This window comes from Pteropus alecto, unplaced genomic scaffold, assembly GCF_000325575.1.
Source record: "Pteropus alecto unplaced genomic scaffold, ASM32557v1 scaffold33, whole genome shotgun sequence".
Taxonomy (NCBI): Eukaryota; Metazoa; Chordata; class Mammalia; order Chiroptera; family Pteropodidae; genus Pteropus; species Pteropus alecto.
Genome location: NW_006435762.1, coordinates 745,727 through 768,946, shown reverse-complemented (window position 1 = coordinate 768,946; position 23,220 = coordinate 745,727). Strand labels below are relative to the sequence as shown.

General features: G+C 32.9%; 1 protein-coding gene across 1 annotated transcript in view; it reads left to right on the top strand.

The window, feature by feature from the left end:
• The window catches only part of ZBBX (zinc finger B-box domain containing), a 94,680-nt gene that overhangs the window by 48,857 nt on the left and 22,603 nt on the right, over positions 1-23,220 (top strand). The window contains exons 9-15 of the mRNA XM_006910801.2: positions 2,987-3,161; positions 10,006-10,132; positions 16,463-16,572; positions 17,392-17,492; positions 18,884-18,963; positions 20,746-20,885; positions 22,326-22,630. Coding sequence (XP_006910863.1) covers positions 2,987-3,161; positions 10,006-10,132; positions 16,463-16,572; positions 17,392-17,492; positions 18,884-18,963; positions 20,746-20,885; positions 22,326-22,630 — 1,038 coding nt within the window. The remainder of the gene's footprint in view (positions 1-2,986; positions 3,162-10,005; positions 10,133-16,462; positions 16,573-17,391; positions 17,493-18,883; positions 18,964-20,745; positions 20,886-22,325; positions 22,631-23,220) is intronic.

Here is a 23,220-nt window from a genome sequence, read left to right as displayed (position 1 = left end):
AGAAAGAGCTTTCATTTTAGGGACAGAAACCTGCATTTGAAATACTGACCCTGGTTTTCTTATAGCTTTTACTGTTACAGCAGGCAATTTACTTAGCCTTTTCGATTCTCTGTTTCCTGTTCTGGAAAGTGGGGATATTAAAGCATATCTTTCAGGGATATCATGTGGCCTAGAAAGGCAATAAATGTACAGTACTGATTCCATTTGCTCATTAAAATTTCCTCGCCCCTTTACAATTGAGCAGAGTCATATTGGTCTCTGATGGGATGTGACAGTTGTAGGCTGAAACATTTAAGAGCTGATGTACAATCCTCTGGCTTTTTCCTATCCTACCACTGCTATATGGAAGCCAAGTATTCCGGAGGCATAGCTATAAAATGCAAATGTCATATATCTCTGATTTATTCCCTGGAAGAGAACTGTCCTGGAAAGCTGCTGTGTGCTTAAACCATTTTGTATTAAGCAGCGAGTTTTCAGTGCTTCTTCGTTAGTGCAGTATATATACATATTTACATACCCTCACCTATCGCTTACTGGATACCTGTAATTACCTTCCCACATACTTCTGAAACTCAGTATTTTCAAGCTAAATTCATTATTTCTCTTCCAAAACTTACAGATGTTACTGTTGATGTCAGCATGTCCTCTAGCTTTCCAGGCCAACAAGAACAGTTATTTTCTATAGTCCTTTCTCTCCCTCTTCTGCACATCCAATCAGTTACCATGTCTCATGCAGTCACTCTGCCACCTAAAAAGTCTCTTAAATGTTTGGTCACTTCTATTCTTGTTATTTAAAATACTGAATTTATTTTCTTAAGATTTATTAAGTGGAAATTTCATTTTATTCTCTCTCCTGCTAGGAAACAATAATATTTTCAGTTTTCTTATATAGGTATTTATTTAAACAAACATCAATATAATTTGTATACTGCTCTGCACACCTGATGTTTACACTTAACAATATAGTTTGAGATGCATATAAGTACATTCTCTAGCCTTTTCATCTATATAGTGGCTGTGCAATACTCTATTTATTGGACTTTTTAAAATCTATCTTTCATTGATCATTTATACTGTTTCAGTCTTTTGCCAGTATGAATTATAGTTTAAAGAATTTTGAAAAATGTTTTGCATATATATATATGCATATCCTTATGATACAATCCTGAAATTGCTAGGTGAAGAGGGTTATGCATTCGTAATGTTGATAGATGTTGCCAAATGGCTGACACATTTTGATTTGTTTCCTTGCATCCAGACTCACTATTCCCCAATTTCATTCTCTCCCACACTCTGTGGAACTCTTCAATAGCTTTGTTTTTCTAATAAGTTCCTCTTATTGGAAACTCTAAGATCCTCTGTGTGGCGGGCAGGATCCTTCACAATTTTGTCTTTTCATCCTTTATATTTTTTCATATCCCACTTTTTGCTATAACAATATAAACTGCTTACAGTTTCATGCCACTGCGCTCTTTGACTCTATGCCTTAGTGTGTGTGTGTGTGTGTGTGTGTGTGTACATATATATGTATATATATACATGTAATATATTTATATATCCTATATATAATACCCTCTCTCTAGAATCATGCACCTTCTTGTTTTGTCCATAGATTTCTTGTTTATCTGAATTAAATACTGCTCCTTGCTCCTATTTCTCCTATCAACTAATAAACCTGTGTTTCTATGGCCAACAGCTTACACAGTGTCTGGCAGGTTCCCAGGTGCTTTTTCTTTATATTTGACATTTTTGTACACATATTTAATGATCCGCTCTCAATTGTACTCTAACGATCTATCTGTTTATTTTATAATTAAGGGGTGAACATAAAGGATTCTTCTCTTGTATCTAGAAGATACACAATGGAGATTTAGCAATTTGATCAGTATAGGTAATTCACATTTGATAATTTGCCATTGGTGTAGAATTTGTTTTAGTTTCCTAACATAGATGTTTTCTCTGATTGATGGATAATTGCCAAATCCTACCTTTATTTTCTTCTGTGTGTTCACAGTGGATCTATATTTTATACTGAATTAATCCTTTCCCCCATCATTATGCTAAGAAGCATGCAATGTTTTATATGCATTTATTACTTTATTCATTCAGCTAACTTTTAATGAGCACATACTTTGTGCCAGGCACTGCTCTTTGTAGGAAAAAAAATCCCTCATCTCATTCCATTCTAATGGGGAGAGACAGGTAATAAACAAATAAACATGTAGAGTAAATTCACATGGAAATAAGTTATTTTGAGAAAAATAAAGCAGATAAGGGATTAGAAAGTGGTGGAAAGGGACGTCAATAGAGTCATTGCCTACTCTCTGAGTACGTGACATTTGAGCAGAAACTGGACGAAATGAGTAGAATGCTGTGTGAAAATGTGACAAAGGATTATTTCAGGCATTGGGTATAGCTAACTAGGGCAAGGCCCTCAAGTGGGAATCTGCTTCCAGAATTGCAAGAATGTAAATTTAGCTGGAACAGAGTGAGTGAAGGGAAGAATTGAAGGAAATGAAGTAAAAGGTAGAAAGTACAAGGCTTTATAGGCCCTTGTAAGTCCTAGTAGGATCTGGGGGTTTCATAGAGAGTCATCGGAGGATTTTGAGCAGAGGCATCACATGATCAGATTTATATGTAAAAAGTGCTCTTTCTGCTGCAAGGAGGTTGCAGGAGCAGGAGATTGGAGAAGTAGGACTCTTATATAAAAGACTGTTGTTGCTTTCCAGGGAGAACACTGGTGAATAAGATGAAAAATCCTCAGTACTGCATGCTTCAGTCTTAATAATTTCTGAAGAGACCACTTATAATTGCCAATACAGTTCTAAAAAAAATCAGTAAAACATTCAAATAAGTACAACTTTAAAACATTCTATTCTAAGTCAAAAATAATATGTGCCATAATGCCTAACAATTAATGCTATCTGCATTTTAAGATACAGAAAATTTAGTAAAGCATACTTTGTTACATCTTTAATTGGTTTAGGTAGAACTTTCAGCAACAAAAAAAGCAGAATGTACAAATCCAAGAGATAGGCTTCTGTGTGAAGGGTCCTTCGATGAAGAAGCTTCTGCCCAGTCCTTTCAGGAAGTTTTAAATCAGTGGAGAAGTGGACATCATGATGACAGCGAGAAACAGAACTTACATGCAGCAAAACCAGGTACAGCTATTTTTATAAAATTAATGTAAAATCAAGCTAAGTTTATTTTATTTGTCTCCATTCTCTGTGAATATAAAGACAATGTTCTGAAACTATTAACATTGGGATAGAAGTTTGATATAACTCCTCAAAGGAGTATTCACTGTATGATCATTGGTTAGTGGTTTAATATTTATGGAACTCCTGAATTAGGTGTTGGGGATATTTGTGTTTGTTTCCTATGTAAATTCAGGCTGTCAAATGAATAGAGGATTGGTTTCTTTCAGCTCCCCCTTTCCTAGCAGAAAGTTTTTGTCAGGACAATTATTTCTTAAGAAACTGTATTTACAACACATAAAACAAGAGGATCTGTGAAGTAGAGAAGTAAATAATTTTTTATGTGTCTTGAAAAATATTTTTCAGTTCTTTAGGGGAAGAATTGATTTGTCTTTTGTTTTTCTTTTCTTTTGAAGAAATACTTCTTGTTTTTATTTTTCCTTGATGATTTTTACACCCATTTTCTAGACATTGAAGAACTAGATGACTGAAGTATAAGGTATCTTTGCTTCAAGTTTCCCAGTATCTCTGGGGAAAATCATACTTTTAAAAGTATGTGATTTATTAATTTTATTACTCAGAATCTTGTAGAGACTTCCAATTGCTTTTCACTGAAAACAAAATGTTAGATAATAAATTTTAATGATGTATTTTAGTTGACAGCATCTGATTTTATTTTTATTTCATTCTTTTTCATTGAAGGTTTTCTTCTTTATTTCTCCTTTATAACACAGTATAATTTCTAACATCAAAGTATCACATATCATCTTCCCAATTAGAATCGGATTTTTTATTAAATTATTTTCTCTTTTTCACATATTTTTCCTACACTTCTTATGACACATTAATTTCATTAATTTTTCCAAGACTTTATTTGTGTACTCTCTTTTTAGTATATATTTCAATATAACTCTCATTGGTTATGTTTTTATGTGCTTTTATTTTAAATTTTATATTTGATGTATTTTTTCTTTTCTACTCAAATTTTATATTGCTTGTCCACTTTGAAAGATATAGTATTTAAAATAATAGAAGGACTGACTTAATAAATTGAATCAGATTAGATAAAAGAAGTCTGAAACCATTTAAAAGTTTTGTCTTTCATAGTAGGAATAACTATATTATATGAATAATATAATTATTTTTAAATGATTTCGTTATAACAAAAAAGTTACCAAGAAGAAAATATAAATAGCCCAATTCTGCAATCTAGAGATAACCAATTTTAACATGTTGGGACACATTTTTCAATAGACATAGATACACTTACACTCAAATGCACCCACACACACATGAATACAAGACTAAATGAGGTAACACTCTGTATCCTATTTGTTAACTTTTTCACTTAGATTCTGTCAGAGACAACTTTCCAAATTAAAACATCATCATTTATAACTGTTGCATAGAGTACTTAATTGCCATTATTTACTTAATCAGACCTTTATTGATGGATAGTTTGTTTCTAATTCTCATTATTATAAATGAAGTTATGATAACAATCTTAGCTATTTGTGTACTTGTACAATTATCTTAAAATACATTTTTACCAGAAGGTAGGGGGTAGAGAAGAGGGGGGAGGTAGATGGGGAAAAAATAAAAATAAATAATAAACAAACAAATACATAAATAAATGTTCAAATGTTGAGTCAGTCAGTGTTGATTTATTTTATGAAATTTTGATTAATATTGTCAAATTGTCTTCTAAATAAATGACTTAGTTATATGCCCACTAACAATGTGCGAGATGGCTACTTCCCCATATTTTCTAATTCTTTAACTTGAGCCAATTTGATGGACATAAATGTTTATCATTTTTAGCTGGCCTTTCACCATTCACTTGTAAAATAATATTGGCTATTTTAATTTTTTAAAATATATTTTGTACTTACTCTTTGCCAATATTTAGATACAAATAATGTTTTAAATATTAAGGGTACAAAACATTCCTCTCACTATCATTGTTTCAACAAATGATGAGTACATATTATGTGCTGTGTGGGAAAGTGATGTGCAAAAGCAGCTAGCTACAATCTATTTTGGAACTTATAGTCAAGTGGAGGTGAAAGAATTGAAAAAAAAAAAAAAGAATTGATCCAATGACTCGCATAAGCTTGATGGAAAAGTGCAATGCCTTCATCAAGTGATAATTACCACACACTGAAGAAGATGCAGCATTTTGTCAATTTGTATCACATGAGTCTGTGAAGCATGTAGAGAAAGAAATTTTATATTAAAATGTTAAAAAGACCTTGATGGTCTTGATATTGCACAGAAGATAATGGCATGGTGCTAAGAGGATTTGGTGAACAGGGAGTATCTGTTATAGGATAATTATACTGTACCCTTTCTACCATGGATGGACCTTTTGTCATCATGAGAAAAGCCACATATTTCATATATGCATTTGTCTTCTCTACCAGTAGTGTGCCTGCCAGCAGAAACCTTATTTATTACCATGGTATCTCACATGACATTGTCTCAGACCAACATGTTCATTTTATTATGAAAGTAGTATAGCACTGGGCTCATACCCATGGAATTCACTGATCTTACAATATGTAGTGTTATCCAGAAGCAGCCAGTTTTACAGTTTTGTGGAATGGTCTGCTGAAGGTTCAGTATGGATTCTGTCTGAGAAACAAAATTTTGTGAAGTTGAGGTGCTTTTCCTACAGGGTGCTGTATATTACATGAACGTTTACCCATGTGTCCATTAAATAGAAAGCCGAGACTACTCACTGGCATTTTGTGGCTCACTGAATTAATAGAAAGAGTCACTGTACAACCATGTTGGTTGAGCACAAGAACCAAAGAACAATTAGATTATTATTACTCAAAAAGAAAAGATAGACTTCATCTGGAAACCATTCGATGGCACACTTTTTAATTTTTCTATGTTCAGTAATAATATTCATTGGGAAAATCTAGCAACCCAATGAAAAGAGGGCTTGTATTTATATATCTTGGATCCTTTGGGAATGAAGATTTGAGTTACTCTACCAGGTAAAAAGATACTGACATACAGTAATGTGAACATGGAATGGGTTGTGAAAGAAGGAAATGATGGTAATTAAATTAATTTAGGCTTGAAAACCAGCTACAAAAATGAAGACCATAGTAGCTATGTTTTATGTTGAGTAATTATTTTTTTTCTCCTCTCCGTTTCCTGCTGTCTTATATGATATATACTACTGGTATCTAACATTTTAACTAGATTTCACTTGGGAGTATCACCAAATTGAAATCTTCCTATGATACAAAGTGCCAAAACTTTGTGTTTTGTGTTTTCCCTTTGCTTCAGACGTGAGTTTTTTTTTCTCTTTTTCTTTTTTCTTTTCCGGGGTGGGGGAGGGGAGAGAAATGGTTGTTTATTTGCAAAATAAGTAGACCCTGTCTTTCTAGATCCATTCTCTTCCATTTCTGACCTATTTTGTGACTCTAAAGGTTGATCTCTAAGGTCTAGAGACTGTAACACTTGAGCTCCCTTGTTCTCTGGCTTCCGGTTGGGTTTAGCCAATTGGAGACACTAACAGGACATTGGAAGGCAAGGAGGAGGTGGTAAGGTATTTACTCACCCTCTCCTTGATGTGGTGCAATTTCGCAGTGACAGCATTCTCCACCTGTGTTGTTAGCATCAGTGAAATGAACTCTCTTCCACTGCTATCACTTTCAAAGACTTTTTACAACAGTTCTCTTACTTTGTCCTCTCAAACCTAGTATTCGTAACAGCTTTCCACTATTTTTAGTCTCTTGGTGTTACCACATCGCCTATTCCACTAACCTCAAGACATGATTATAACTTAGTCCCATCATTTAACCTTCTTCAAATTACCCCATTGGGTTTTCTTTTCTTGTCAGGACTCTGAGATACAGCTGATCAGAAAAAGGATTCTAAGAAACTGAGATTTGATCTGAGGTCTAGAAAATGAGTTGGAGAGTGGGGACAGAAAATGGCATGTGCAGAAGCTCCATGATGGAGAGCGCATTGTGTTAGGGGAGCTGAAGGTAGATGGGTGTGGCTGGACTTTAGAGAACAGGGGAGAACATTCTAGCACAACAGGCTAGAGAGGAATCACAATTAGTGGCCTGGAAAGGCAAGCCTACAGAGAAGATAAGAGTGGCATACATGTAGGTGGAAAGTTCGTAAAGTGCATGATCATAAAAACCATGGAGGATGCGAGGTCAACGGTGTGGTGCTGTGGAGAAATTATTAAGATAAGGACACTTTTGTTGATATAATTTGTGATTTTTTTGCCCTAGGGTATTTTATATATATACACATATAATTATTTGTGCATGTGTGTTACCTGAATATATTTGTAGATATTTTCCTTTTCCTAAAATAAAGTAGATACAAAGGAACATTTATAAAATTTATGTAGCTTATAGATAAAACAAAACAATGTGCACCTATTTTCTCTCCTCTATCCTTCTCTCTAAGAGATTATCACTAGACCAAATTTTGTATTTTTTTTCATTTTATTGATTTTCTTGCAGTTTACTGCATGTGTGTATCTCTAAACAACAATGTTAAAATTGCATGTATTTGAACATTATGTAAGTGGAAAGCTAGTATATGTATTCTTTTGCAACTTGATTATTTCACTCAATATTAATTATTGATATTTACCCATAATTGTTATTTCATTCATTTCTACTGCTTAATAGTCTTCTGTTATATTAATATAGCACCATTTACCTGCTTAACTGTAGATGGTTGTTTGGGTTGATTCTCATTTTTGCCATTACGACCAATACTGTTATGAATGTTTTTATACAGATCTCTTGGGACACATGTGTACACATATTTGGTATTTCTATTCCTGAAAATGACGTAGCTGGGTCCTAAGGTGTGCATGTCTTTAGCTGTACCAGCTAAAGCTGAATTATTTACCAAAGTATTTGCTCAGTTTACATTCCCACCTGCAATGTATTATAGCTTTGGTTTCTTCTCATTATCATCAACACTTAAATTGTCAGATTTAAAAATTTTTGCTGCTCTGATAGAGATAAAATGACATATCTTAATTTGCGCTCGTCATTATAAATGATATTGAGTATCTTTTCATGTTTCTTAGCCATTTGCCTTAGTAATGTGCTTTGAATTTCCAAGTTTTCTATTTCTGTTACTGATTTCTAACTTGATTTCATTTGAGTGTACTCTAAAGTTTCATTTCCTTCAGTATGAAAGGCAAGTACTTATAATGGCCTGGGAGGTTCCCCGTGTTCCAAAGTCTGTTATCTCTTCGATCTCATCTTCTGTTACTTTCCTCCTGGCTTGTTCTGTTTCAGCTACACTGGCTTCCTGTTCCTCATATACCTCAGGCATATTTTCACTTTTAAGACTTTGTGGTGTCTATTAAGGAAAACACCCATCATGTCGTGAATATGAATGATGGGGCATCTCACACAAATTCTCACCAAAAGTAGCTAGTGGACCATGAAACAAGGGATTGAACCCAAACCTAAGTTACATAGCTTACATGGCATTCTTTCAGGGAGACATGCCTCATAAATCAGTGTGTTCTAGATTTGTTTTCTATATGCAGTTCTAAACAAGGGCTATACACACTAAATGCATTGCATAGCTAAAGATTTTCCCTCTAGCAAATATCATTAACCTATTTGCCAGAAGTTTCAGTTATCAACATATATTCACAAGGAAAGGAACCCAGGTTATCTGCCATTTTTTATCTTCTGAGAATGAGCCATTGGTAGTAGGAGAAGAATGAATCACAGACCAGCTGCTTTACTTCCTCCTCATCACCCTTCTAGATTTGGGGGTTATCTCTCAAGCATAGTGGCTCTTCTCTATGACCTATGCTGAAAAAAAAGTGAGTTCTCATTTTTTCTTTCAGCTTCTCTTGGCAAGAAATGTTTTTGTTTGCAATAGAAAGGGGGACTCATAGTGGAGGGATCTTTTTCCCATGACTTACTCATATCTTAACTCTTGCCCTTTCAGTTTAATGCATTCTGGTGGTGCTTCTCAGAACTTCCTCCAGTTGCTTTCTTCAATGCTCTCTTTTCTTTGGGAATTATAGTACTGGGGTGACTTAAATTCTTTTGGTTTATTTCTATTGCTGGTGTTTGGCTGTTTCTGGAAACTATTTATTAAGGCTACAGGATAAGGTTGAGACTAATCTCTAGTTTCAGATTCTATAAAAAATAATCTCCTCATCTTTACTGCTTCATATTTTTCTCTTCCAACTACGATGGTCAATTTAGAGAGAGAAGTAATATCTAGGATGGTAGAGAGATGAGTAACCCTTGGTTTACACTGCTTTCTTTCCCAGAGATCTCCATCAGTTTTAAATATCTCTGAATAGTGGTTTTAACTTACTTAGTACTTCAGGAACATCTTAAGCCACGTAGATAAAAATTAATGAGGCCAGTTTTCTCCTCCAGGTGCCATTCTAAGTTATTTATTTTCTGTTCCCTATAATGTGTAAGTACTATTTTCAGTGGCTATAATCCATACCTTTATGTGTATGTGTGTTTATGGCATATATAATGAACATATTCGTATTTATCTTTAGCATTTAAAATAACTAGTTGCTTTTAAAAAAACCTTGTGAATCATAAGATTCTTTCGTTTCCAGGGATTATTGGGAAAAAACTGTCTCTACAGGCATTTAATAAATCACCAATATATAACATTTTTGCATTATTTAAGTCTAAAACTCTTAATTATCTAGATAACTATCAAAGCATATTTGCCTTAAAAGTGGTGAGTTCTGTTTATTGAGAGAAGTTTTGTTAATTTATAGATTGGTCACTAACTATGCATATTATGTTTATTTTTATAGATTCATTGGAAGAATGTGAGGTACAAACTAACTTGAAAGTTTGGAGAGAACCAAATTTAATTAATATTGAATTTAAAGAAGACAGTATATCCTATATGGAAAAATTATGGCTTAAAAAGTACAGAAGGTATTTTTTGAATTTTTGCCTTATTAATAAATATAAAAGCTATTTATGTTTTTCACTTTTGTGACATGCTTTTTGTGTAGTAATTTTATATGTGGTTCCTGTTTGCATAAATAATTTCAAAGCAATATTAAATCTCCATGAAGCCTATACTGTTCTAATGAGAATTTTAATTCTATGTATGTATATGATGCATAATTAATTGATTTTTTCTTGATAAATGGGAAAAAGGAACAAATATGGTCTAGAATTTAAGAATAATAGCAAAATAAAATGATAAAAGAAAGATTACTTTGAAAAGGTATTGCTCTCAGATTTTTTACATTCGTGTAAAACTTTTGAGTATACTTTTCAGAACCTACTTTTAAGTTAATTAAAACTTTAATTTCATAATTTTATTGATAGTATTCAGGTATATTTTATTCTAAGACATATTATTAGATGCACCATTTCATAAATTGTTTAAGAGTTTAACATTAAATATTACTAAACAACATTTATTTTTCACAGTTCTTAAGGCCGCGAAATTCAATATAAAGGTGCAAACAGATTCAATGTCTGGAGAGAGCCAGCTTTCTGGTTCTTAGATGGCCATCTTTTCACTGCGTCCTCACATACAGAAGGGGTGACGGGTCTTTCTCTGGTGTCTTTTATAAGGGCACTAACCCATTCATGAGGGCTCTAACTTCATGACTAAATCACCTCTCAAAGGCCCCGACCATTACTTTGGGGAATAGGATTTCAACATATGTATTTCGTGAGAACACAAATATTCAGAACAGAACTTTCCACTCCTCCCTTCCAAAGGTCATATCCTAGCCACATACAAAATATGTTTATTTCATCTCAGTAGCCCCAAAAATCTTAACTCATTTCAGCATCAGCTCCAAAGTCTAAAGTCCAAATTCTTATCTAAATATCATCTAAATCAGATATGGGTGAGACTCAATATGTGAATAATTTTGAGGCAAATTGATCTCTAACTGTGAACCTATAAAATCAAATGTGTTCTGTGCTTCCAAAATACAATGGAGGCACAGGCATAAGATAGATATTCCCATTCTAAAAAGGAGAAATAGGGAAGAAAAAAAGGAATGACAGGTCCCAACAGGGAAAATTCTATTAGATCTTAAATCTTGAGAATTATCCTCTCCATCGATACTTTGCCCTCCAGACACACCAGGATGGAGGTCTCAGCTTCTAGACACACTAGAACAGGAATCTCGTCTTCTGGACACAGTGAGGCAGCATTACTGCCCCCAGTCGCTTTACTAAGCAGAAGTTGGCCCCCAAGGCTATGGTGCCCCATTCCTATGGCGGCTCTGTGCTGGGCCACATGCTTATGACTCCCCTGTGCTGGAATCGTGTGGCTCTTCCAGCCTGGGATCACAGGGGTAGCATTGCCCCACAGTTTCCCTGGGTGTTGCCCTAATGAGCTCTCTGCAGTGGTCTGGAGGGCTCTGGTTCTGTGATGGAAGGGATGGTTCTGCTGATTTTTGAGTCTCCTTTGGGGTCAGTCTTTCATGTGTTGGACAGTAGGCCCTGACTTCTGTTTAGGTGGCTGACTAACTTCCCTATCAGTTGATCCTTTGGCTATACACTTGTTCTTTACTAAATAGGCTCTCTTATTTTTTTCAATATTGATAGGCTAAAAAATGTTCCAAATTTTAAAGTTTTGCTGCTCTTTTGATTAATAAATAGGTCTTTAAATTATTCCTCTCTTCTCACATTTTACTATGAGCAGTCAAGAGAAACCAGGACACTCTCCTTCAACACTGCTTAGAAGTTGCTTCAGCCACATATATAATTTCAATACTCACAAATTCACCTCTATAAAGCACCAGGATGGAAACATAATTAACTAAGTTCTTTGCCAATTTATTAACAAAGATTGCTTTTCTTCCATTGTCTAATAACATGTTCTTGATTTCCATCTGAGACCTCATCAGAATGACATTTACCATCCATATTTCTACTGACATTCTTCAGGAGTACTCAGGTATTCTCTAAGGAGACAGGCTTTTTCAAAGCTCTCCGCTTTCCTTTCTGAACAGTCATCAATCAAAATCTTGTTTTCCAAAGTTGCTTAGGCCATTGCACTCATTTTTTTCCCACCTCCTTTGGGTGGTTTTACCATTCATTGAGTACTTTTAAAAATTTGGCTAGCACAAACTTGTGTACAGTTTTGGATTTTTACCAGTGCCTGGAGTCATCTGTTTACCACAGTGCTAAACAGCACTATTCTATTACCCCCAAATTCCCTGTGCTCCCGCTTTGTAGTCAACTCTTCTTTCCCAACCTATGGCAACCATTGGTCTGTTTCCATCCTTATACATTTGCCTTTTTCTAAATGTCACGTAAGTGAAATCATACAATATGTAGCCTTTTGTGGCCTTCATTTAGCAAAAATAATTTAAGATTCATGCACATTCTTAAGTAAATCAAAATCCATTCCTTTTTATTGTGGAGTACTATTTCATCATCACGATATACAGTTTACTAATATGTTGAAGAATAGCCTGCTGATTTTTAGTTTTTTGTAATTATGACTAAATCTGTTATAAACATTTGTATATAGGTTTTTGTTTGAATATAAGCTTTTAATTTCCTGTGTAAATACCTGGGACTAGGATGGCTAGGTTGTATGGTGAGTGCATGTTTTATTTTTATGGAAAATCTGCCAAACTGTTTTCCAAAGGGACTGTATAGTTTTACATTCCTTCTTGCAGTCTGAGAGAATTCTAGTTGCTCTCCATTCTTGCCAGTGCCCAGTATTTTCAGATTTTTTCTTTTTTCTTTTTGATAGTCATTTTAATCACTGTGTAATAGTATCCTATTGTGGTTTATGTGGCAGAATTTGAAGTTCATATCCTATTCTGGTTATTCCTATGTAACTACTGTTTAAGTTGTCTATCTCTTTTAAAGTATGATGCTTTTAACAATCCTTCAGGTGTGAAACTCAGTAGTGTGTACCTGTTATTGCCTCTTTCTAGTTTAGGAATTAGTACATAAAAGTAGTCTGAAGGTCATTTATCTTTTTCTTGGCTGCCTTTTGATGTTTTTTACATTGAGTTTCTTATACAATAAAAGAAGCACGATTTTGTTATTAAACGACCATTTAATAACATTTGTGCTTGGACACATACTAGAAGCTTTGATTGTGGCCGTATGAAGTCCTGAGCTATGCTGAATAATGAATGTTGGCAAATTTCCTTATTAGAATAATGGTTAGTGAACATATTCACTAGGGTCTTATGTACACAGTTATTTTTTAACAGTAATCACTTCTTTAGTCAATTCTTTATGTTTTAATTATAGATGCTAGTATAGGGCAATCCATTTGCAGTTTACAAGTTTGTGATTATAAATTGATCACATCATTTCTGATGCTGTACTTCAAAAGAGTTTCTCATGTTGATAACATTGATCACTATTAACATTTTATTTTTTGCCTATGATTGTCATGTTTTATAATAGGTATATAAATATACGTTCCATTCTATTTTGTTTTTGTATTTTTTTTTCTCATTAGGTTAGTAACATTTTTTTTGTATTTTATGTGCATCCAATACATACGTGTTGAAAATCTTAATAGCTATCTTAATATCTCCAGTGGATCTATTAAATGCTAGGAGAGTTTTGTGAAAGGTAGCAAAAGATTTGGATAGAGTATTTTAACAGCAGACAGTAGCAATTAGCTGGTATTCCCACTACAATTCCCCTGCTATTTTTATTACTTTTAATTCTCAATTCTAGCTGAATATCAGAAGCATCCAAGGAAAGTTTTTAAAATACTGATTCCTCAGCTCAACCCCAGATAGACCTAAAAATCAGTGTCAATGAGTTTAGTACCTATGTTTTCTTCTATGCAATTTAGTGTTTTAGGTCTTAAATTGAGGTCTTTGATACATTTTGAGTTAATTTTGGTGTATGATGACAGAAAGAAGTCTAGTTTCATTCTTTTGCATGTGGCTGTCCAATTTTCCTAGCACCATTTAATAAAGAGTCTTTCTTTTCTCCATTGAGTGTTTTCTGCTTCTTCGTCAAAAATTATTTGCCCATATATGTGTGAGTTTATTTATGGGCTCTCTATTCTGTTCCATTGTTCTTTGTAGTATAATTTGAAATCAAACAGTATGTTACCTCTGGCCTTGCTCTTTTTTTCTCAGGATTGCTTTGGCTATTCAGGATCTTTTGGGCTTCCATACAAATCTGATGATTTTTTTTTTTCTAAAAAATGCCATTGGAATTTTGATGAGGATTGCATTAAATCTGTACATTGATTTGGGTAATATGGACATTTTAGCTATATTGATTCTTCCAGGCCAACAACATGAAATACCTTTTCATTTCTTTGTGTCTCATTCAATTTTTTAAGAATAATGTCTTGTAGTTTTCAGTGTATAGGTTCTTCACATGCTTTTTTCATTTTATTCCTAACTCATTTTTTGAGGCCAACATTATCCTGATACCGAAACCTGGTAAGGAGAATCCCCCAAAAAGAAAACTACGAACAGACATCTCTGATGAATACAGATGTAAAAATCCTAAACAAAATACTAACAAATTGAAAACAACAATATATAAAAAGATTAATGTCACAATCAAGTGGGAACCATCCTTCCAGGAGCGCAAAGATGGTTCAACATATGTAAATTGATCAACGTGATACACCACATAAACAAAATGAAGGGTAAAAATCATATGATCGTATCAATAGATGCAGAAAAAGCATTGGAGAAGATACAGCATCAATTCATGATTAAAACACTTAAAAAAACTATGTATAGAAGGAATGTACCTCAACATAATAAAGGCCACGTATGACAAACCCTCAGCTAATATTCTACTTAATGGCGAAAAACTGAAAGTTTTTTTCTAAGATCAAGAACAAGACAAGGATGCCCGTTCCCACCACTCTTATTCGATATAGTATTGGAAATCCTAGCTAGAGCAATCAGGCAATAGGAAGAAATAAAAGAATCCAAATTGGGAATGAAGTCAAACTGTCACTTTTTTGCAGATGACATGATTCTCTATACTGAAAACCCTAAAGACTCCACCAAGAACTATTAGAAACAATATACAAATACAGTAAAGTTGCAGAATATAAAATCAGTGTACAAAAATTCATTGTGTTGCTATATAATGGCAATGAAATTTCAGAAAAAGAAATGAAAACACAGTTGCTTTTGCAATTGCAACAAAAGGAATAAATACCTAGGAATAAACTTGACCTTTACTTTTTAATATTTTCTATCACTTAATTAAATTGTAAGTATAAGATGGCATGCTTATCAAATTTGTTAAGAGAAATCTGAATAACATATATTTTGGAGTGTTCTGACATATGCATTACATATTTTGGAAAAATGCACGTAGCCATAGATTGCCAGGAAATTATCAAATTTTTAGTGCCATTACAAATTACAAGAGTGACAATATAGAGCAATAGTTATAAACATGGGCTTGGGGAGGCAGATGCCTTGGGTTCAAGTTTCTCTTCTGCATTGCTACCTAAATGACTTTGAATAAGTTGGTTTACTTATTTGTGCCTCAGTTGCTTTATCTGTAAAATTAATATTACACTAATGCCTATCGAGTGCTTCTATTGAGATTTAATACCCTAAATTATTTAGAACAGGTCTTGGTACATTTTAAGTTTTGTATCAATGTTACCTACTAATATCATTGAGAAGGCCTTGACCTTTATGTGGGGACCTCATGAACTAGCATGATCTAGAAGGGCTGTAGCTACTTCTATTTATGGTTAAAAAATGACCAGCTCCCCAATAATTTGGGAATATCCTCTAGAACCAGATGTACACTCTTGACCTTTGAAAATCCCTGTGCTTCCTTGCCTTTCATATGTGATGAGTCACATCAAACCTTATTGCTAATTGGGTGATAGATGCCATAGTCAGGACATTTCACATTCATATCATGGGAGCCTATTTTTCACCCTACTGGCTTGATGAGACAAAACACACATTCATAAATTAGCTTTTTAAATAGTGTGGTATGTTTAATGGACTTCATGTGGCTTTTGCAAGAACACCGGCTTCTATCATAACTTTTCTTTTCATCCGAAACGAAAAACAGTAGGATATGCAATTAAAAAGTCTTGTATGATGCTAATTTGATTTACAAAATTATTTAAGTGATTAAGATTCCGTTATGCAATTGCACTTTTCTTCTGTGAATTAGAGGTACAGCTATGGTTTTATTATTAATTTTGTAGACTCACTCATTTGTGACATAAATCAAGATCTTGTCTGGAAAGTTTTAGATAATATATTTTAGTCTTTTAATTGCTTCTTTCTTGTTTTATAGAACTCCACAGGAGCAACTTCGAAACATGCTACCAGATACATTCATTCCTCAGAGTACAACCACTAGTGAGGCACAGTGTTCTCAGAATGAAAATGATGAAGATAGTGGTGGTTAGTTTAGCCTTGATTAGATATTTTCAAATTTATTATTTAAAATTATATACAGTAAGTATTAACCAGCATCTGCTTTTGGTTTTCTTTACTGTATCATTCTCAACTGGACTATGTATCCTTTGTCTCCAGATCAAAATCATGAACACTTATTTTGCTTAGCATGATTATCTCAAGATCCTTTCATGTTGTCACAAATAGCAGTATTTCATCTTTTCTCATGGATGAATAATATTCCATTTTATTTATGTACCATGTCTTCTTTATCCAATCATCCACTGTAAGACAATTTGGTTGCTTTCATGTCTTGGCCATGATGAATAATGCTGCTATGACAAACAAACAGAGATTTATGAACATGACAGTGGATTAGTGGTTATCAGAGGGAAGTGGGCAAGGGGGGAGGTAGGAGGGGGAAGATAGATAGGGGTAAAATGGGACAAATATTGGGTGACAGAGGGAAATATAACTTTGGGTGGTGAACACACAATTTGATGTATACATGACATACTGTTGAATCGTATGCTTGAAACTTATTTGATTTTATTAATCACTGTCACCCCAATAATTTTAAATAAAAAAAATCAGGCACACTCTTTTTTCTTGTCTCTGGATTTACCTTCTCTTAGTTTAAATAGTTTTATTTAAAAATCGAATGTTAAGAAAATGTGTATATTACTTGACCTAGGGAAATTGACTATTTGTTTGGATACAAAGGAGAACATTATTCCTTTATTGTTGGCTATGTTATTTGGAGATAGGAAATTCTCAGGTAAGGTATATTCTTTGATGATATTATTTTCTAATCTTATTTCCTAGTTGAGGAGACCAAAGTACAATGCCCAGCTCTTTTTCTGCCAGTAGAAGAATTAAGCATAGAGAGACCTGAACCATCTCTAAAAATAGTTGAACTGGATAATGTAAGTGCACAATGACCACTTGTATTACTTAAGAAACAGAAAATTTATAACCTATAGTTACAACTGTATATTATTTTCAACATTTCTTTCATAATTCAATATATTTTAATAGAAAATTTAGAAGTGTTTGAATTTAAACATGCTGATAGTATAAAACAGTTTGTGTTAATGTAACAGTAAATTTCTGAATTGATATTGTATTATATTTTTTTGAAGCCTGTAGTATGGGAGATGAAAAGACATTTTACTCATTTAACTTATGGAGATATAGTTTGTTTCATTTAGTTCTTCATGTTTTCAGACTTGTAAACAAAGATTAGTCTCATTATATGGTATCTAATAAAATTTTTGTACATTTAGCTTTTGAATGCCATTCAATATTTTCTATTTAAAAGAAAAATAATATGAAGATTTAAGGGATATAATATAATAATAATTTAAATACAAACTTCAAGAAGACAATAAGTAGAATCAACTAAAGCTAGGGCTAGTCAGAACTAGCTAGATCTCCACACTGAAAGTTTAAGTTGTGACCAACTCAATATATTTCTGACTTTTTAGTCATCTGGTAGCTGAATATACCACTTTTCCTCAGTATTTATATTCTTTGGTTGTCAAATAAAAATACTAGAATGTAGGAAGTACCTCTTTAAATACTACTTTCTTCTGTAGGTTAATAGCTTCTGCTGTGTGTGTGTATGTAATATGTAACAAATAAATATGTATATGCAGGTATATATATATATATATATACACACACACACGTGTGTGTACATGTACATATGTTTGTATACTACTCACAAATATATACAAATATATGAATATATAAATATATGTAAAGTATATGTTTATACACATGCAAAATATATGTTTCACAAAAGCATATTTACCTTTATTAGTGCAATGAATTCTGTTGTTGACCTTAACTTTCATCTTTATGTATTCTTATATATCAGTGGCCTCTTCACATTTTTGCTTCTGTAGCCTATTAGTAATAAATGTTTGAGCAAGCATTTCATGTGTGTGTGTGTGTGCGTGTATGTGTGTGTGTATGCTTTTTATTAAATTGTTGATGCATAGAGTAAGTTTATAACATGCTGGCCAGAGAATTAAAAACATTTTAGTCACTAATTTACTTGGCTCTTAATGAACATAATTTGTTATTGTTGGTTCTGGGTGTGATAGTGGTGATAAAATGATTGAAAGAACAAATGTCCTCAGCAAATATTTGTTGAATTTGTTGGGTTCTCCTAGAGCTCATGTTTTATGGCATATAGGCAGAGAGCTCATTACATCATTTGTAGAAAGAAAATTATCATCCACAAATTGGCTGGTTAATGTATAATACATTTATTGAAAATACTAATATTATACAACATGTATTTAATAAGACTTATGAGGAAGAATTTAAAGAACCAGAAAACATCGTGCCTTACAAAGTTGAGTTAGCTGATGCAGACAGTCAACAAAGGTAAGATCTTTCTAATTCAATTTCGATACTTATCAAAAAAAAAAAAACACAAAAAAATCAATTGTCTCTTTAAATGAGAAATTCATGATTTGAAAAACAAGTGATTTTAATGTTATGTCGTATTTTACTAAAGCCATGTTTAAATTTGTGTACAATACTGCTAATATTTGTCAACATTCAATATAATCAGAAAACTGTCTATAACGATATGTTTATATTCTTACCTAATATCTGGATTATTTAACAGATGCTTCTGAATTTAGGAATTGTTATTATTTGAAACAGTTGACCAAGGCTGATATATTTCATATGAGCTTTCTTCTTTTCTCCAAAGATACTCTGGATTTTCCTTACTTCAGTTTGCTATGAACTGTAAATAAAACTAGATATATTAATGATTAGTTTGAGAGTTCTAAACTGTAGATTACTTTCTGGGTAGATTTTACGGTGTGATAAATAAATGAAATATAATGGTTCACTTTGCAACTTTTTAAAATAGAATTTTGTCATTTCCAAATGAGAAATTATATTTAGCTGTATTTGTTAGTAATGTTAAAAATTACTCCAAGTTCCCTTTGCTGTTGAAACTTTAGCTAGGATTTCAGATGTTTCGACTACAAGGTATTAAATTGGCTAAACAGCAGAATGAAGTTCCTATTAAGTAGCTTCTACGCCAGTTCTTTGTTTATATATTCAGATCAGTTTAGGCCCCTGTCAGCAGTTTAGAATAGCAGTGGGCCTAAGTGATGCCCTCAGACCTGAAAACCCTTGTTTGGACTCATAGGCCCACATATCTAGCAGCAGATGCGCTTTTGACATTTGACATTATGAAAAGAAGGCAGGAGACAAACTTCTAGTCATTAGATAAGACTAGACCACTATATCGCTAAGGAAATGAATGACCTTTCTTCTCTCTAATGTGATTCTTTTGTATATCTAATCGCAAATCTTTGTTTTGACCTCCATGAATGCAGAGAAAGTTCCTGATCATGGTTTGGCAATTCTTTTGCATCTTGGGTTTGGAGGTGCCCACATGAGTGACACAAGAGGACCTTTTTAGTTAAGCACAATTCATGAGTTTTTATGATGTTACTATGTAGAGAGTTTATATAAATATCAGATATTATTAAATAATATTATTCAATTCATAAAAATGTTATTTGTAACTATGGTTGTATATAGTGAACATTATTTAAAAAATGAAATGTGAATACCACAAACGGCTTTTTAACTCTCATAATACATTGATGAACAAATAAAAAGTTTATTTAATTAATAAAACTTTGATTTCATCAAGACTTCATTGAGCTTGAAAATTAACTCCATTTTTAGAAGGAATATATGGTGACAGAAGGAGATTTGACTTGCGGTGGTGAACACACAATGCAATATACAGATGGTGTATTATAGAATTGTACACTTGAAATCTATATAATTTTATTAACCAATGTCAACCCAATAAATTTGATAAAAAATAAAAATTAATTAATTAATTCTAAAAGAAAAGAATATAAGGAAACAAACTTACTTCAGAATATTTTTAAAAAGAAACTTTCATTTGAAATTTTGTAGGTAAATCAGATTTGGCTGTTTCTTTTAAATCCGTAATACTATTTATGTTGTTTAGAATGTGTCCACAGCAAGATGAAAACAAATATTAAATTAATGTAAATACCCCTATTACCTTAAGGTTTTACTATATTTGTTTTAATAAGGTGAGACTTTTTACTTTTAAAAATATTATTTCAACTCTACTCTTTTGCTTGTCCATAAACATGAAAGTCGCACATTTCATGATTATCCGAATACTTTTCTGTATAAAAATGACATCTATCAACATCATGTTTTCACCAACGGAAAAACAGACCTCTTACATCTTCATCTTAGCAACAGCTCTTCTAATTGTGACAGTAACTCAAGAGGTAACTTTTTTTTTTGTTGCTTACCATTATTAACAATAAATATTAGTAGTTTCATAAAACCAGTAGATATCACAATATATAAAATCTTTGCCTATTCTGTTCATTTTAAACCCAGAAAATTTAGTAATCAGAAGAAAATTGTTTGAAAATATACCCACATGGGAAGTTAGGGCTTTACAGGGCTCCAGATCTCATCAGGAAGGTACTATGCAAGTTGAGAAGGAAAGTACATTATTATGGAAGTTTCATTAAATTAAATAGCCTTTATAAAGTTTTTCTTATAAAAGCATTTCTATGACATATGAGTTATTGCATTTCTCATAGTTCTTGTGCAATTTAAGAGGTGATAGTTGTTGGAAATGGAAGTTCTAAATACTGTGTGTAGTTGCAGAGCTATATAAATGTTTGATTGCAACAAGTAAGTCCTTTGCGCTGCAAGGCAGAATTTACATTACTGGAGACTATTTTAGTCACTACTATTTTACAGAGTCTATTTATAACTGTCTATTTTACACATAAGCTATTTATATTGGAAAGAGAATGAAGAATAATCAGATGAAGCTATATTCAATCTGGATGATGGTATATATATATATATTTTATTTAAAATGAAAGCAATGTGGTACAAAAATTTTAAAAGAATTTTTATTCTTCAGAAAATCTAGACCAATGTTTCACAATCCTAGATGCACATTATAATCACCTGGAGAATCTGACGGAGGGAAAAACAAACAATAATAGTGAAAAATCCTTGAATCCCATTTCCAGTGTCTGATTCACTTGGTTTGGGGTCAGGTCCAGACACTGACCATTTTGAAGAGTACCTTCAGATGATTCCATTGTGTAGCCAGGTTGAAACTAATGAACTAAACCAAAGGATTTAATTAAAAACAGACACAATAGGTGGTGACTAATATAACCTTACTCATTTGTAGCTTTTCAGAGGCAGGTGTCCCAGCTTAAACATTTTGTGTACCCCTACCAGCTGCTGTTTCATCTGGTAGATTTCCCGTTGCTCTTTTCTCAACACTAGGCATGCTAAGGAAAAGAGGTAAAATGTGAAAATTATGTTTCCTTTGCATTGTTTCTCATAAATTGCTGTTGTAAAATTTGAGTGGGAGAGGGAGTAGGAATATGGGAATTGAACCACAGCATGAGTAAAAATTTGCATCGATTTCAAGATTTCATTGCAAAATAAATCTTCCCTTCTTCCATTACTCTAGCTCATTAAGGTTTAAATATGTAAGTAAATTATGATTATAATTTATGAACATAAGCATAGTGAAAGTATTTTAACATAGAACTCACTAAAGAAATGTTGATAAAATAATGTTTATTGATATAGGTTTATACCACAAAATATTTGATTTATAAACAGATTAATCAATTTACTTGTTTAAATTTATTTATTTAACTTTTATAAATGTGTGTTTTTGACAGCAAGAACTTCAAATATAAAATTTGACAACATTGTGGATCCTTGCATTTATTCTGCTGTCGAAAAGTTAGGGGAAAGCAGCTTTCTTGAAAGACGGTTCAAAGAGAAAATTACAGATATGGAAAGTAATAAAAAGTCTGATGATTTCTGCGTATCACTTGAGAGCAAGGATTCTTTTCCAAGTGTCAATTTAGAAACACCTTCCATTAAGGAGAAATTATCTGAAGACATCAAAGAATCCTTGGAAGTTAGCAATCTGCATGAAAGGCTAAACTTTGAAGATTCAAAAACTACAAAGTCACCACTGGTATATCTATTTATGTTTATTATGTTTATTATATTAAAAATTTTGTTAGCAGCACAATAAGACAATTTTATATTGACACAATATATTCTTAAATATTACTTCTCATTGAAGTTAAAATGTGCTACTAAGGTAGTTGAAGATTGAGTTATATGGGAAAGAATGTTAGTAAAGAAATAGGGGTGTAGTTTTTGTTTCTTAGAGGGAAAAAAAGATAAAGTAGTCATTATTGCATTATTGCCAAATTTTAAAACCATGTTTGAATCTCTGTTCTACATCCGAAAAATCTTAAGTAATTGCAACTGTTAACAAACTCTTTGGAATTTGGGCAAGTCAGATGTTAAATTCTTTGGAAATTGGGAAGTCAGACATTTTAACGACCCTTTAAAATCATTTGATGTGAATCTCCATGGTGCCTAGACTGAAGTTGGTACCAAACAAGTTGAAACCTGACTATTGAGCTGCTGCTACTCTTGCTGGGGATTGGATTCTGTGTCCACTTTGTGACAGAGCTTGTTCCTTTCTGAAGTGTGAAACTGTAACTGAGACCTCTGCAAAACCTTAGATCCCTCAAAGTTTGCTCAGTAACCGAA